General features: G+C 48.7%; 1 protein-coding gene across 1 annotated transcript in view; it reads right to left on the reverse strand.

The window, feature by feature from the left end:
- The window catches only part of LOC138657494 (vomeronasal type-2 receptor 26-like), a 120,324-nt gene that overhangs the window by 17,388 nt on the left and 86,868 nt on the right, over positions 1 to 16,068 (reverse strand). The window contains exon 5 of the mRNA XM_069745277.1: positions 1,218 to 1,509. Within this exon, the coding sequence (XP_069601378.1) occupies positions 1,218 to 1,509 (292 nt within the window). The remainder of the gene's footprint in view (positions 1 to 1,217; positions 1,510 to 16,068) is intronic.

Below are 16,068 nucleotides of genomic sequence, written 5' to 3' on the forward strand. Positions count from 1 at the left end.
CCTTAACGTCACGCACAGTACAACCTTCAGAGGTGCAACCAAAATCACCCTTGTTTTCCCCCACATCACAACTCTCCAAACGCCCAACTGACTGTGGGGAACCAAAGATGGACGAGTTTGCAGTCTATTCAGATATTCTATTCCATGGGCATCAGAGGTCTGCTCCAAAGATTCACAGAATCAAGAGGAGGAAAGCATCTGCACTGATGGCCAAAATATATTCACTTGGATCCGGGCCCAGACAAAGTAGAGTCCAAGCAGAATCCAGACTCTTGTCACCAGAAGTTAACCTCTGGAGGTGGAGGTGATCCTGATCAGATTCAAATACCTGAGGTGCACACAGACTGTACTGTACTATCAGGGTGAGGAGTGAGAGAACAGAGAGGATGACAATAAGGTTGTAGATTTCACTTGGTTTGAACCCAGAAGCATGCAGCTGATTAGCTCTCAGGTGCAGGTAGTGCTTTGCCTTCAGTCTCACTGTGCCACCTTTTACATTGCACCAATTGTACCCCATTCCCTATATTTAGTGGTGCTACCCCTTTTAAAAAAAAAACCACTGTTTGATATTAGTCTCTTTTTTCCAGATCTCAGGTTATTGGCACAATATACCGGAACACGATCACATTGTCTCCATAGTCACGTTCTTAATATGTCCATGATATTTCAATTAAACCACGTCACCAACTTAGATCCATAAGGAGCACGTATATCCTTTTTCATCACAGCATATTCTTTTCTATTGCGTTTTTTGTTGGATGTCTTTACTACTCTAATTCATCATATGTTTCCTTTTACACCATGTATACGGCTGCAGTCACTATCGTGCTGGTATATATTGTATGTTTTTGTCAGAAATGTAGTTTTATGCACTAAGCAATGATATAACATGTTTTCACACGACAACGGACTTAAAATCTAATCAAGATTTCCTTTTTTTCTGTTCTAAATAATTTTTGTATTACATCAAATAAATTTGCTCTGAGGAAGGTCCGCACTGGACCGAAAACGTTTAGCAGCAATTGAGCACTAATTGAACTGTTTGTCTGGACGTGAAATAAATATCTTGATTACACTTCTTCAAGAAATTGTTGAGGGTCAAGTTTTTCTACGCATTGCTTTTGGATATGTGCTATGATTTTTTTTCTCTCCTCATTTATTCTATGTGTTAGATGGAATTAGAATTAGAAGCGCAAAGCTTTCTTATTGGAACGTACCTGTGTATATCCATACATACCCAATAACTGAGCCATTGGTAGGGTGGTGGCAGATCCTTGGTCTCCAATATAACCAGCTACATCACCATGGTCCATACATGAATAATTAGGAGCTGTTACTGAGTGTCCGGACATTATCTGCAGAACGTCCTTTAGAACTTTATTCACATTGCCGCAGGAATCATACAGATGATATCCCAGGGTGATGTTTGGAAGAATAGAAGGATTATTGTTAATATCATTAATGGCAAAAATGAATGTCAAGAGATGTCTGTATTTTCTATACTTCTCACTGTAGAAAATAATAGAATTATATTATATTTTACAAATAAAATATATTTATTACTGTCTTCTGTTTTCTTTTCAGGAAATAAATGAGGATTTTCAATTTTTTTTATCTTTTTTTTATTTTAATAGTGGAGTGTTCTTCTGTATTTTTAGTTTTGAGCCTCACATCATAATCATTATTAAATAGTTCATTGACCATAGCCTTTTGGATTTGTTTATATGCTACATTTTTCTTATGCAGTACACATACAAAAGTATTAGAACACACATCTAAATCATTAATCTTAACTCATCGTTAATCAATAGCTGCTCGGAATAAATAGTTGTGTGGGCACACGAGGAGTAAGGGTACCGTCTCACAGTGGCACTTTTGTCGCTACGACGGTACGATTCGTGACGTTCCAGCTATATCCATACGATATCGCTGTGTCTGACACGCAGCAGCGATCAGGGACCCTGCTGAGAATCGTACGTCGTAGCAGATCGTTTAGAACTTTCTTTCGTCGCTGGATCTCCCGCTGTCATCGCTGGATCGGTGTGTGTGACACCGATCCAGCGATGCGTTCGCTTGTAACCAGGGTAAACATCGGGTTACTAAGCGCAGGGCCGCGCTTAGTAACTCGATGTTTATCCTGGTTACCATCATAAATGTAAAAAAAAAAAAAAAACAGTACATACTTACATTCCGGTGTCCTTCAGGTCCCTTGCCGTCTGCTTCCCGCACTGACTGACTGTTGGCCATAAAGTGAAAGCAGAGCACAGCGCGCTGTGCTCTGCTTTCACTTTACGGCCGGAAGTCAGTCAGTGCGGGAAGCAGACGGCAAGGGACAGACACCAGAATGTAAGTATGTACTGTTTTTTTTTAATGCTAGTAACCAGGGTAAACATCGGGTTACTAAGCGCGGCCCTGCGCTTAGTAACCCGATGCTTACCCTGGTTACCCGGGGACCTCGGCATCGTTGGTCGCTGGAGAGCTGTCTGTGTGACAGCTCTCCAGCGACCACACAACGACTTACCAATGATCACGGCCAGGTCGTATCGCTGGTCGTGATCGTTGGTAAATCGTATAGTGTAACGGTACCCTAACACTGTTTGTGTCCATTATAGGACTTTTAGTAAAGATGTAAGCCATAAAAAGTTTTACAGTATTTTTGACCAATGACTGCAAAAAGTAGTTAGAATAATCCACCGATAAAATTAAAATCTTTATTATATATACATTTAAAATAAATTCCACTTGTATACCTATACCCTTATGCAAATTGCTTCTTCAAAGAAAAAGATGACTTAAATCTGTTGGAAGTAGCAATCCTTATGAAAATATCCAAGTGTAAGATAAATCATAATACATGATAAGGGAGAGGAAAAGAGGCACAAGAAAGGGGGAATGGGAGGCAAACCGAAAGTAGAAGTTGGAATCCAAATGTTGAGACATGACATATCTCATGTACCTTTGTCTTGCCTTCTGAAAACTCTTTTGTGTACCTGTCACTATTTTAGATAGATTACCACAAAGAACTTTAATTCATATAAAACATATATAGCATGTGCAGTGGCATCCATAGCAATCCACATGTAGCCTTAAAAAGAAAATGTATCATTATATATAATTATATTTATTTAACAACATCTATATCAGTCCCCAGAAATATATCAAAAACATCAATCTGCTTCAGAAAAAGCCTAAACATGTAGCGGTGGTGGGAGCTGACGGACTGCTCTCTGACACCCAATGATTAAATGTATTTGGTGCCCAAGACCCAACACAGACAACGGCAGCCCTGGCACACTATGCAAACACGCTTTCTTCAGCGTTGCTCAAGGTGTGCAAAGCGGCAGTGGAAAAAATCTCTCTTAGCAGAAGACTTCATCCACTATAAGTTCAGCCCTTTATTTGGCCAAACAATCCTACTTCACCACCCTCATCACCTCACTGTCCCACAACCCAAAACAACTTTTTGAAACCTTAAACTCCCTCCTGAAATCTAAAGTACAGGCCCCCATCACAAATCTCAGTGGTGAGGATCTGGCCTCTTATTTCCTAGAAAAAACAACCACATCCATCAGGATATCTCAGCCCAATCTCCTCAGTGCCTGGATCCCCTTCCCTGCCGCACCTCAAGCTCACTAGACATCTTTGAGCCTGTTTCAGAAGAAGAAGTTTCCAAACTCCTCGCTTCTGCTCGGCCTACAACCAGCAACAGTGACCCCATTCCTTCACATCTCCTGCAGTCTCTCTCACCAGTGGTTACCACTCACCTGACTAAAATAATTAACCTCTCTCTTTCTTCAGGTATCTTTCCCTCCTCATTTAAACATGCCATCATAACCCCTTTACTTAAAAAGCCATCCCTGGACCAGAACTGCACAGCTAACTACAGACCTGTCTCTAACCTTTACTTCATCTCAAAACTCCTGGAACGCTTGGTCCACTCCCGTCTAATCCACTATCTCTCGGATAACTCTCTTCTCGACTACAATCTTGTTTCTGCTCTTTACACTCCACAGAAACTGCCCTCACTAAAGTCTCTAATGATCTAATAACAGCTAAATCCAAAGGTCATTGCTCTCTGCTGATTCTCCTGGATCTCTCTGCCGCATTTGACACTGTGGATCACCAGCTCCTTCTCACTATGCTCCGCTCCATAGGCCTCAAGGACACAGCCCTCTCCTGGTTCTCCTCCTACCTCTCTGACAACTCCTTCACTGTATCTTTTGCCGGCTCCTCTTCCTCTCCTCGTCCCCCTACTATCGGGGTTTCGCAGGCGTCAGTCCTAGGCCCCCTCTTCTCTCTATACACTGCCCCTATTGGACAACAATCAGCAGATTTGGGTTCCAGTACCATCTCTATGCTGATGACACCCAATTATACACTTCTTCCCCCGACATCACCCCTACCCTAATTCAAAATACCAAGGATTGTCTGTCTGTTGTCTCTAACATCATGTCCTCCCTCTATCTGAAACTAAATTTCTCCAAAACTGAACTTCTTGTTTTTTCTCCCTTCTACTAACCTCACTCTACCCAACATCGAAATTTCCCTGGAGGGTTCAACCATAACTCCCAAGCAGCATGCCCGCTGTCTTGGGGTCATATTAGACTCCGAACTTTCCTTTACTCCCTATATCCGATCACTCACTCGCTCCTGTCACCTGCAACTTAAAAACATCTCCAGAATCTGACCTTTTCTCACCTTTGAAACTGCTAAAATTCTTACTGTCGCTCTTATTCATTCTCGTCTGGACTACTGCAACTCTCTTCTGATCGGTCTCCCTCTTTCCAAACTTTCTCCTCTCCAATCCATCTTGAATGCAGCAGCCAGGGTCATATTTCTGTCCAGCCACTTCACCGATGCCTCCATCTTGTGCCAGTCATTACACTGGCTACCCATTCACTACAGGGTCCAGTATAAACTCATCTCTCTCACCCACAAAGCTCTCCGCAGTTCTGCACCGCCTTATATCTCCTCTCTCATCTCCGTCTATCGCCCTACACGTGCCCTCCGTTCTACAAATGACCTAAGACTAACATCCCCCGTAATCCGAACCTCGCACCTCGGTCTCCAAGACTTCTCTCGTGCTGCGCCAGCTCTCTGGAATGCACTTCCCCAGACAATTAGGCTGATACCTGGCCCCGACCTATTCAAGCGTGCTTTGAAAACCCATCTCTTCAAACAAGCCTACCACATCAACTACTCATTAATAGTGTTGAGCATTCCGATACCGCAAGTATCGGGTATCGGCCGATATTTGCGGTATCGGAATTCCGATACCGAATTCCGATACTTCCCGCGTATCGGATACCGGAATCGGAAGTTCCCAGAATTCAAACTGAACGCAGCAGCCAATGAGGAATGATTGGAAGTGTGGGCACATCCTGTTTAGCATGGTGGGCATGTAAGTACTGGCAAGGCTTGGATTGGCTGCTGAAATGATGTCACTCTGCACTATAAAAAACGCTGCCGCCATTTTGCGCTCACTCTGCTGTGATTTCAGTTAGCGACAGGACGCTGTGTTCTAACTGAGGGCCAGTCGAGCTAGCTAATTGCTTTATTTTCCTTTCCAAAGGCTAATTTAGCAAAACGCTGTGTGTTCTTCACTGTTCACCTTGCTCTTGCCTTGCAGCGCTGTTTTAACAGCGTTCTGCAAGGTCTCTGTGTGTGTGTGTGTGTGCAGCTCAATCTGTAGTCTGTGTGCAGCCATATACCCGGTTGTATTCAGCTCAGGGGGGGTTCACACTGCCTCACACAGTTGTCCTTTTTTGCTCTTAGTGCAGCCTGCTGCACATTTTTTCTCAAATTTCCTATTAGTGTTTTTCCACCAGTCTCCAGCTCTATTGTGGAAAAACACTACATAGGATAACCTAGAGGGGGGTTTTTGGGCCTTGCAGCGCCGTTTACGGCTGTCTGCACGGTCTCCGTGTGAGCCCAGCTCGCCCTGTAGTCTGTGTGCAGCCATAGCCGGTTGGATTCAGCTCAGGGTTCGTTACTGGCTCATACCTTGAGAAAAATTTTACTTTTTTTCAAATAGTGCAGCCTGTTTAAAATTTGAAAAAAAAAAATTCCTATTAGTGTCTTTCCACGCGTATCCAGCTAAATAGTGGAAAAACACTATATAGGATAACCTAGAGGAGGGTTTTTTGGCCTTGCAGCGCCGTTTACGGCTGTCTGCACGGTCTCCGTGTGAGCCCAGCTCGCCCTGTAGTCTGTGTGCAGCCATAGCCGGTTGGATTCAGCTCAGGGTTCGTTACTGGCTCATACCTAGAGAAAAATTTTACTTTTTTTCAAATAGTGCAGCCTGTTTAAAATTTGAAAAAAAAAAATTCCTATTAGTGTCTTTCCACTCGTATCCAGCTAAATAGTGGAAAAACACTATATAGGATAACCTAGAGGAGGTTTTTTTGGCCTTGCAGCGCCGTTTACGGCTGTCTGCACGGTCTCCGTGTGAGCCCAGCTCGCCCTGTAGTCTGTGTGCAGCCATAGCCGGTTGGATTCAGCTCAGGGTTCGTTACTGGCTCATACCTTGAGAAAAATTTTACTTTTTTTCAAATAGTGCAGCCTGTTTAAAATTTGAAAAAAAAAATTCCTATTAGTGTCTTTCCACTCGTATCCAGCTAAATAGTGGAAAAACACTATATAGGATAACCTAGAGGAGGTTTTTTTGGCCTTGCAGCGCCGTTTACGGCTGTCTGCACGGTCTCCGTGTGAGCCCAGCTCGCCCTGTAGTCTGTGTGCAGCCATAGCCGGTTGGATTCAGCTCAGGGTGCGTTACTGCCTCATACCTTGAAAAACAATTTCCTTTTTTTCAAATAGTGCAGCCAGTTTAAAATTTGAAAAAAAAAATTCCTATTAGTGTCTTTCCACTCGTATCCAGCTAAATAGTGGAAAAACACTATATAGGATAACCGAGAGGAGGGTTTTTTGGCCTTGCAGCGCCGTTTACGGCTGTCTGCACGGTCTCCGTGTGAATTAAACTAGCTCTGTAGCCCGATCTGCACCAAAAAAAAAGTTAAGTTCACCAAACACAACTTAACACTTGTGTAGGCCACATTTGAAAAATAATAAAGTTTAGTCCACAATTTACAACATTAGTGTTTCTTACACCTGTTAGGAGGAGCATTTCAGGAATAAGCACACTAAGGCCTTAGTACTTTTCTGCTTATCTTTATCTGTCAACCAAGATGAAGAGGGCAGGGAGTAAGGCACGTGGGCGTGGGCGTGGAGCAGGGAGAGGAGCAGGGAGAGGACGTGGTGATTCTGTGCCTGCTGCGGGCGCCGGTGACTCGTCGTCACTCAGTTTCAGCAGGGAACAGTCCTTCATGCGCAGCTTTGTCGGAGAGCGCCGTGCACCGCTGCTACGTGAAGACCAAATTGAAGCCGTTGTCGGGTGGATGGCAGCTAACGCCTCGGCATCGACTTCAGTTAGTGCCACATCCTCTCAGGCACAGAGCACTGGAGAGCAGCCATCTGTCTCTTCACCACCTGCCAAATTGGCCAGGCAGTCAGAGAGCCCAGGACAGGAGCCGTCTCTACTTCTGTTCTCTGAATCTCTTGGCTTGGAAACAGGGGGCCAGCCAAGCAGCATTGGAGAAATGGAAGAAGAGGCAGTGTGCAGTGATGCCCAAAAGCTTTATCTCTCTGACTCTGAAGAGGCAGGTGGGCCAGTGCCTCCGGTGACCACAGCGCAGTACGCATCTGATGATGAAACTCAGGTGCCGCTTTCTGATGCGTACTGTGCTGCCGAGACTACCCAGGAGGAGCAGTTGGTGGCAGAGGGTAGTGGAGATGATGAGGTCCTTGACCCATCGAGGCGTGAGGAACAGGAAGGTGGTGGGAGCAGCTCTGAGGAAGAGCTTCCCCTTACGGGCCAAAGAGGGAGAGGGAGGGGGAAGACTGCGGAGCCTGTAGCCTCCACTTTGGCACCCGTTAGGAGCCTGTCTCTTTCCAAAGCCAAAAAGGGCGCTCCCAAGACTTGCAGTGCCTGGTCCTTTTTTGACACAGTTGCAGATGACATTTGTTTTGTCAAATGCAAGCTGTGTCATCAGAAAGTAAAAAGAGGTAAAAGTGTCAGCAACCTCAATACCACAAATATGTGGAAACATGTGCGGAACAGGCACGCGGTGGAGTTACAGAAACACAGTGAAGACGTAGGCCAACCAACAGCGGCAGCTACCACCTCTTCATCTCGTGTTGCCTCTTCCTCCACTGTTGTCCAGAGACCTAGTGTAATTCCACCCACAGCACCACCTTCCCAGTCATCCTCACACTCCCAGTCTACTCTACAGCCATCGGTAGTCCAGGCATGGGAGAAAAGGCGGGCATTCTCGGCCAACCACCCCCGAGCACAGGCTCTGAATGCAGGCATTGCCAAACTGTTGTCCCTGGAAATGCTCTCGTTCAGGCTGGTGGAGACTGACAGCTTCCGTGACTTGATGGCATTGGCAGTCCCACAGTACAAGGTGCCCAGCCGCTTTTACTTCAGCAGGCAGGCTGTCCCTGCCCTGCACAGGCATGTTGAGGCAAACATAAAACATGCGCTACTGAACGCCGTCAGTAGCAAGGTCCACCTCACCACCGATGCGTGGACCAGTCAGCATGGACAGGGGCGATATGTTTCCCTCACTGCCCATTGGGTTAATGTTGTTGAGCCAGGTACAGATCGTGCGAGTGGCGCAGGACGTGTCCTGCCCACTCCAAGAATTACAGGAATCCAGTCTGTACGCATCGACTCCTCCTCTTACACCAGTTCCTCTGATTCCTCTCTGCAGGATCCGTCACAGTCCACCTCCACATGGACCCGTGAACGTTTACCTATGACCGACATGAGCACAGCCGTGGCCAAACGTCAGCAGGCCGTCTTGAAACTAGTTTCATTGGGGCATCGAAGCCACACAGCGCAGGAGCTCTGGAATGCCATCAAGCAGGAGAGCGATGTGTGGTTACTGCCAGCGAATCTCTAGCCAGGCATGGTAGTGTGTGACAATGGCCGAAATCTGGTGGCAGCTTTGGCCCTTGGCAACCTCACTCACATCCCATGTCTGGCACATGTGCTCAATTTGGTTGTGCAGAGTTTTCTGAGGGACTATCCGGATCTTGATGCCCTGCTGCACAAGGTCCGCCTAGAGTGTGCTCACTTGCGGCGTTCCAGCTTGGCCAGATCCCGCATTGCTGCTCTGCAGCGCCGATTCCGCCTTCCGGAACACCGCATCATATGTGACCTACCTACCCGGTGGAATTCCACGTTACATATGTTGGAGCGGTTGTGTGAGCAGCAGCAAGCAGTTATGGAGTACCAGCTGCATCAGGCGCAAAGAAGTCGCAGTCAGCGCCGATCAGACTTCACAACCACAGAGTGGGCCACTATGAAGGACGTCTGCCAGGTTTTGCGTCTTTTTGATTATTCCACGCGGATGGCAAGTGCAGATAATGCACTAGTCAGCATGACTGTCCCCCTTATCTGCCTGCTTCAGCAAACTTTGCAAGGGTTAAGGGATGATGTGGTGGAAGAGGTGGAGGATGAGGAGTCACCTTTTCCATCAGCTTGTGGAGAGTCAGCGCCACGTGGTTCCTCACAAAGGGGTACGCAGGGGCCAATTTGTGAGGAGGATGAGGAGGAGTCAATGGACGAGGAAGAGCTCCGTCCAGAGGAGGGAGCGACACAATTGTCCAGTGGTCAGTGTGTACAGCGAGGGTGGGGTGATGACGAGCGGGCAGAGATCATGTCTCAAGCAGGGGACAGCGTTTCTGGGCCAGTTGGCACTCTGCAGCACATGGTGGATTTCATGCTGCAGTGCCTGAGAAACGACCGCCGCATCGACCACATTCTCAACATGCCTGATTATTGGGTGTTCACCCTCCTCGATCCTCGCTACCGGGACAACGTCCAAAACCTCATCCCTGCGTTGACCCGGGAGCGTAAATTGCTGGAGTACCACGACACACTGGTGAATTCCATCATCTTCTCCTGTCCAACTGAGAGGAGTGCTGCTAGTGCTTTACAAAGCAGCTCAGTGCGTCGAGGCAGTGGGGGAGGCTCTGCCCAAAGAGGGAGCAGAAGCAGTGCCTCTGCCCAAGGCAAGCCCAGTATGGCACAACTCTGGCACACTTTTGTGTGCCCGCCCCAAATGTCTACACCATCACCGGCGGCTCCAGTCAGCAGGAGGCAACGGTTCCGTCAGATGGTGACAGACTACATGGCTTGCCCTCTTACTGTACTCCCAGACGGCTCTTCCCCATTCAAGTTTTGGGTCTCTAAGCTGGATACATGGCCAGAGCTAAGCCAGTATGCATTGGAGGTGCTGGCTTGCCCTGCGGCTAGTGTCTTATCGGAACGTGTCTTTAGTGCCGCAGGTGGTGTACTAACAGACCGTCGCATGCGACTATCCTCCGATAACGTTGACCGGCTTACTTTCCTGAAAATGAACCAGGCCTGGATCTCGCAGGAATTTGCCACTCCTCTGCCTGATTAAGTAATTGGGTGTCATCCAGGTCTCCTGCTGTGTTCATCTTTCTACCACCTGAACTGCTATTCCTGGGCTCCAACACCGCCAGTTGCGGCTCAGAAGTGCAGGCTGCACAGTAAAAACATACGACCCAGTGTTATTGGGTTTCAGTAACGTCAGCTGATCCCCAGCTGTGTAGCCGGCAATGTGTCCTGCGACCGCCACGCTGGCACAACAACCTAAATGTAAGGGGACTGTTGACTGTTGACTGTGTGCACAGTCAACAGTCGCTCCTCTGTTATTGGGGTTCAGTAACGTCAGCTGATCCCCAGCTGTGTGTGCGGCAATACCTCCAATCTGCTCCTCCTGCTGTCCCTGGGCTCTAACACCGCCAGTTGGTGCCTGGAAGTGCTGTGTGCACAGTCAACAGTCGCTCCTCTGTTATTGGGGTTCAGTAACGTCAGCTGATCCCCAGCTGTGTGTGCGGCAATACCTCCAATCTGCTCCTCCTGCTGTCCCTGGGCTCTAACACCGCCAGTTGGTGCCTGGAAGTGCTGTGTGCACAGTCAACAGTCGCTCCTCTGTTATTGGGGTTCAGTAACATCAGCTGATCCCCAGCTGTGTGTGCGGCAATACCTCCAATCTGCTCCTCCTGCTGTCCCTGGGCTCTAACACCGCCAGTTGGTGCCTGGAAGTGCTGTGTGCACAGTCAACAGTCGCTCCTCTGTTATTGGGGTTCAGTAACGTCAGCTGATCCCCAGCTGTGTGTGCGGCAATACCTCCAATCTGCTCCTCCTGCTGTCCCTGGGCTCTAACACCGCCAGTTGGTGCCTGGAAGTGCTGTGTGCACAGTCAACAGTCGCTCCTCTGTTATTGGGGTTCAGTAATGTCAGCTGATCCCCAGCTGTGTATCCGGCAACGTGTCATGCGACCGCCACGCTGGCACAACTAAAATGTAAGGGGACCTGTCCCCCCCCCCCCTAGGCGTTTGTTACTAAAAGAGCCACCATGTGCAGCACTAATACTGCACAAGGGAAAGGTCGCTCTTGAAATTATGCTCCTTGCAAACGCTGAACTACACACTCATGTAATGTGTCCCCTCACACCGTCCAACCGTCCCGGAGGTGGGACTTTCCTTTGTAATGTGACGCAGCACAGCCGTCATTGCTACCCCCTTGGCACCGTGCGCTGCCTCCTTAGCGTTGTTTGATTCCGTCATGGACCCTGCGCTGTTATGTTATCCCTTGGCCATGCACAGTTTGCGCTGCCCGTCCTCTGACATCATTTGTTGTCGTCCTGGCTGTGCCTGTGCGTCCACGCTGCCCGAAATCACACCTCGCAGTGTCGTCTAATGTGATCCCACAGTGGGCCTGGTATCCATGGCCATGCGCAGTGCATATACTAGCCTCTCACTCCCCTTCTTCACGCTTCTTCAGACTAGGCGGCGTCAGCTGATCCCTAATAGCATGCCACGGCCGTGACGCCGCACAGTCTGAAGAAGCAGGAAGGAGGTGAGTGAGAGGCGATGATATGCACTGCGCATGCCCATGGATCCCTGGCCCGCAGTGGGACTACATTAGATGACACTGCAAGGTTGGATCTCGGGCAGCTTGGACGCACAGGCACTGCCAGCCTGACACCTACATGATGTCAGAAGACGGGCACCGCTAACTGTGCATGGCCAAGAGATAACATTACAGCGTGGGCTCCGTGACAGAACCAAACAACGTTGAGGAGGTGGCGCCCGGCACCAAGGGGGTTGGAATGACGGCTGTGCTGTGTCACATTACAAAGGAAAGTCCCACTTCCGGGATGGTTTGACGGTGTGAGGGGACACATTATATAAATGTGTACTTCAGCGTTTGCAAGGAGCATAATTTTCGGAGCCACCATTTTCCATTTGCAGTATTACTGCTGTACAAGATGGCTCTTTCAGCAACAAATGCCTGGGGGGGGGGGTTAAAGGTTCCCTTTCAACTTGCTCCACTGCAGGCTTCAGCCTACACTCTGCTCCTCTTTGATTCCCTGGGTTTCAACACTGTCAGTTGCCACCTGGAAGTGTTGTCTACACAGAAAAAACACTAGGTGATGTGTCAGTGGGGTTCAGCACCGCCAGCTGTTCCCCTGCTGTGTAGTCGGCAACGTGTCCAGCACAAGCCACGCTGGCACAACAGAACAAAAGCTGCCACCAGTGCAGGCTTCGGCCTACACTCTGCTCCTCTCCTCCTCCTGCTGACCCTGGGCTCAAACACCGCTAGTTTTTGCCCGGAAGTGCTAGCTGCACAGAGAAAAACACCAGCCAATGTGTTAGTGGGGTTCAGTAATGCCAGCTGTTCCCCTGCTGTGTAGCCGGCAACGTGACCTGCAAACGCCACGCAGGCACATGAACTGAAATTAAAGGGAACCTGGCCCCACCCCCCCAGGTGTTTCTATGTATAACAGCCACCTAGTACAGCAGTACTGCTGCATTTGTACAAGGTGGCTGACTTTTTCTCCTTGCCCACGTGGAACTCAACACGTACAAAATGTGTCTCATTGAGACCATTCCACTGTCCCTGAGGTGTGACTTTCCTTTCTAATGATACGCAGCACCCCCCTTGGTAGCGTTTCCCGTCTTTTGTCATCATGGTTAGCTGGCTGCGCCTGTGCATCCGCCCTGCTAGAAACAACACCCCTCGTTGTCATATTTATTTTGTCAGCGAGGGTGTGGTTTATGGGCACGAGCAGTGCATATGTTCGCCTGTCTTAACTCATCTCCTTCCGCCTTCTTCAGACTGTGCGGCCTCCTGGCCGTGGTAGGCGATAAGGGATCAGCTGAGGCCGCCCAGTCTGGAGCAGGTGTAAGGACATGTGTGAGCGGCAAACCTATTTACTGCACAAGGCCACGAATCCCAGCCACGCAGTGTGATTTTTTGAAAACACACTGTGGGTCTGGGATTCATGTCCATCGCTAACCGCAACGGCCGACATGAAATGAGGTCAGAAGACAGGAAGCGCTCACAGCGCATGGCCAAGGGATCACAATAGCGCAGACTCCTGTACAGCAAATAACAACGCTCAGGAATCTGCGCCCAGTACCTAGGTGCAAATTTTGACACCTGTGCTGCGTCTCCTTAAAAAGACAAGTCACGCCTCCACAACTGTTTGACAGTATAATGGGCTAAATAGTGTACGTGTTTTATTCAGCGTGTGCAAGGAGCAAACCAAATAGAGCAACCTTTTACTTGTGCAGCATTAATGCTGCACAAGGTGTGGCTCTTGTACCTTGCAACACCTGAGGGGGGTTAAAGGTAACCTTTGAAATTGGTTCAACTAGGCTTCGGCCTACACTCTGCTCCTCTCCTGCTGACCCTGGGCTCAAACACCGCTAGTTTTTGCCCGGAACTGCTAGCTGCACAGAGAAAAACACCAGTCAATGTGTTAGTGGGGTTCAGCACCGCCAGCTGTTCCCCTGCTGTGTAGTCGGCATCGTGTCCAGCACAAGCCACGCTGGCACAACTGACCAAAAGCTGCCACCAGTGCAGGCTTCGGCCTACACTCTGCTCCTCTCCTCCTCCTGCTGACCCTGGGCTCAAACACCGCCAGTTTCTGCCCGGAAGTGCTAGCTGCACAGAGAAAAACACCAGCCAATGTGTTAGTGGGGTTCAGCACCGCCAGCTGTTCCCCCGCTGTGTAGCCGGCATCGTGTCCAGCACAAGCCACGCTGGTACAACTGACCAAAAGCTGCCACCAGTGCAGGCTTCGGCCTACACATTGCTCCTCTCCTCCTCCTGCTGACCCTGGGCTCTAACACCGCCAGTTTTTGCCCGGACATGCTAGCTGCACAGAGAAAAACACCAGTCAATGTGTCAGTGGGGTTCAGCAACGCCAGCTTTTCCCCTGCTGTGTAGCTTGCAACGTGACCTGCAAACGCCACGCAGGCACATGAACTGAAATTGAAGGGAGCCTGCCCCCCACCCCCAGGTGTTTCTATGTAAAACAGCCACCTTGTACAGCAGTACTGCTGCATTTGTACAAGGTGGCTGACTTTTTCTCCTTGCCCACGTGGAACTCAACACGTACAAAATGTGTCTCATTGAGACCATTCCACTGTCCCTGAGGTGTGACTTTCCTTTCTAATGATACGCAGCACCACCCTTGTTAGCGCTGCCCGTCTTTTGACATCATTGGTTAGCTGGCTGCGCCTGTGCGTCTGCCCTGCTCGAAACAACGCCCCTCGGTGTCATATTTTTTTGGACAGCGAGGGTGTGATTGATGGGCATGTGCAGTGCATATGTTTGCCTGTGTTCACTCATCTCCTTCCGCCTTCTTCAGACTGGGTGTCCTCATGGCCGCGGCAGGCGATAAGGGATCAGATGAGGCCGCCCAGTCTGAAGCAGGTGTAAGGACATGTGTGAGCGTCAAACATATTTACTGAACAAGGCCACGAATCCCAGCCACGCAGTGTGATTTTTTGAAAACACACTGTGGGTCTGGGATTCATGTCCATCGCTAACCGTAACGGCCGACATTAAATGAGGTCAGAAGACAGGAAGCGCTCACAGCGCATGGCCAAGGGATCACAATAGCGCAGACTCCTGTACAGCAAATAACAACGCTCAGGAATCTGCGCTGTTGTGAATTCTGTGGCTGAGTTCACTTCTGTGGTCACAAGTGGTATTGCAGTCTCTGGGCTTCCTCCCTCAGGTGTTTTGGTGAGCTCGTTGGCTGCCTTGCTATTTAGCTCCACCTGAGTCTGTCTTCCTTGCTCCTTGTCAATGTTCCAGTGTTGGATCTGAGCTACTGCATCTTTCCTTGGGCCTGCTGCTCTGCTAGATAAGTGCTTCTAGTTTGTTTTCTGTTTTTTCTGTCCAGCTTGTTATTATCTTTTGCTGGAAGCTCTGAGAAGCAAAGGGGTGCACCGCCGTGCTGTTAGTTCGGCACGGTGGGTCTTTTTGCCCCTTTGCGTGGTTTTCGTTTTAGGGTTTTTTGTAGACTGCATAGTTCTCTTTGCTATCCTCGCTCTGTCTAGAATATCGGGCCTCACTTTGCTGAATCTATTTCATTCCTACGTTTGTCTTTTCATCTTGCTAACAGTCATTATATGTGGGGGCTGCCTATTCCTTTGGGGTATTTCTCTGAGGTAAGTCAGGCTTGTATTTCTATCTTCAGGCTAGTCAGCTCCTCAGGCAGTGCCGAGTTGCATAGGTAGTGGATAGGCGCAATCCACTGCTGCTTCCAGTTGTGTGAGGATAGATCAGGTACTGCAGTCTACAGAGATTCCACGTCTCAGAGCTCGTCCTATTGTTTTGGGTTATTGCCAGATCTCTGTATGTGCGCTGATTACTGCACGCTGTGTTGCCTGATTGCCAGCCATAACAGTACAAGGAGCCATTCAATGATTTCCAATAGAGGGAAAAAAGAAATCCTGACATCATTTTTTTTTCTTAGCTCTGTCTTCAGTCTTTTTTTTCCCCTAGACATTAGAGTGCTTCAGGACACAGCTGTGGACATGGATATTCAGGCTCTGTGCTCCTCAATGGATAATCTCGTTGTAAATGTACAAAAGATTCAAGATACTATTGATCAGAAATCGATGCTAGAACCAAGAATTCCGATTCCTGATTTGTTTTTTGGTGACAGA

Source organism: Ranitomeya imitator, chromosome 1 (assembly GCF_032444005.1).
Source record: "Ranitomeya imitator isolate aRanImi1 chromosome 1, aRanImi1.pri, whole genome shotgun sequence".
Taxonomy (NCBI): Eukaryota; Metazoa; Chordata; class Amphibia; order Anura; family Dendrobatidae; genus Ranitomeya; species Ranitomeya imitator.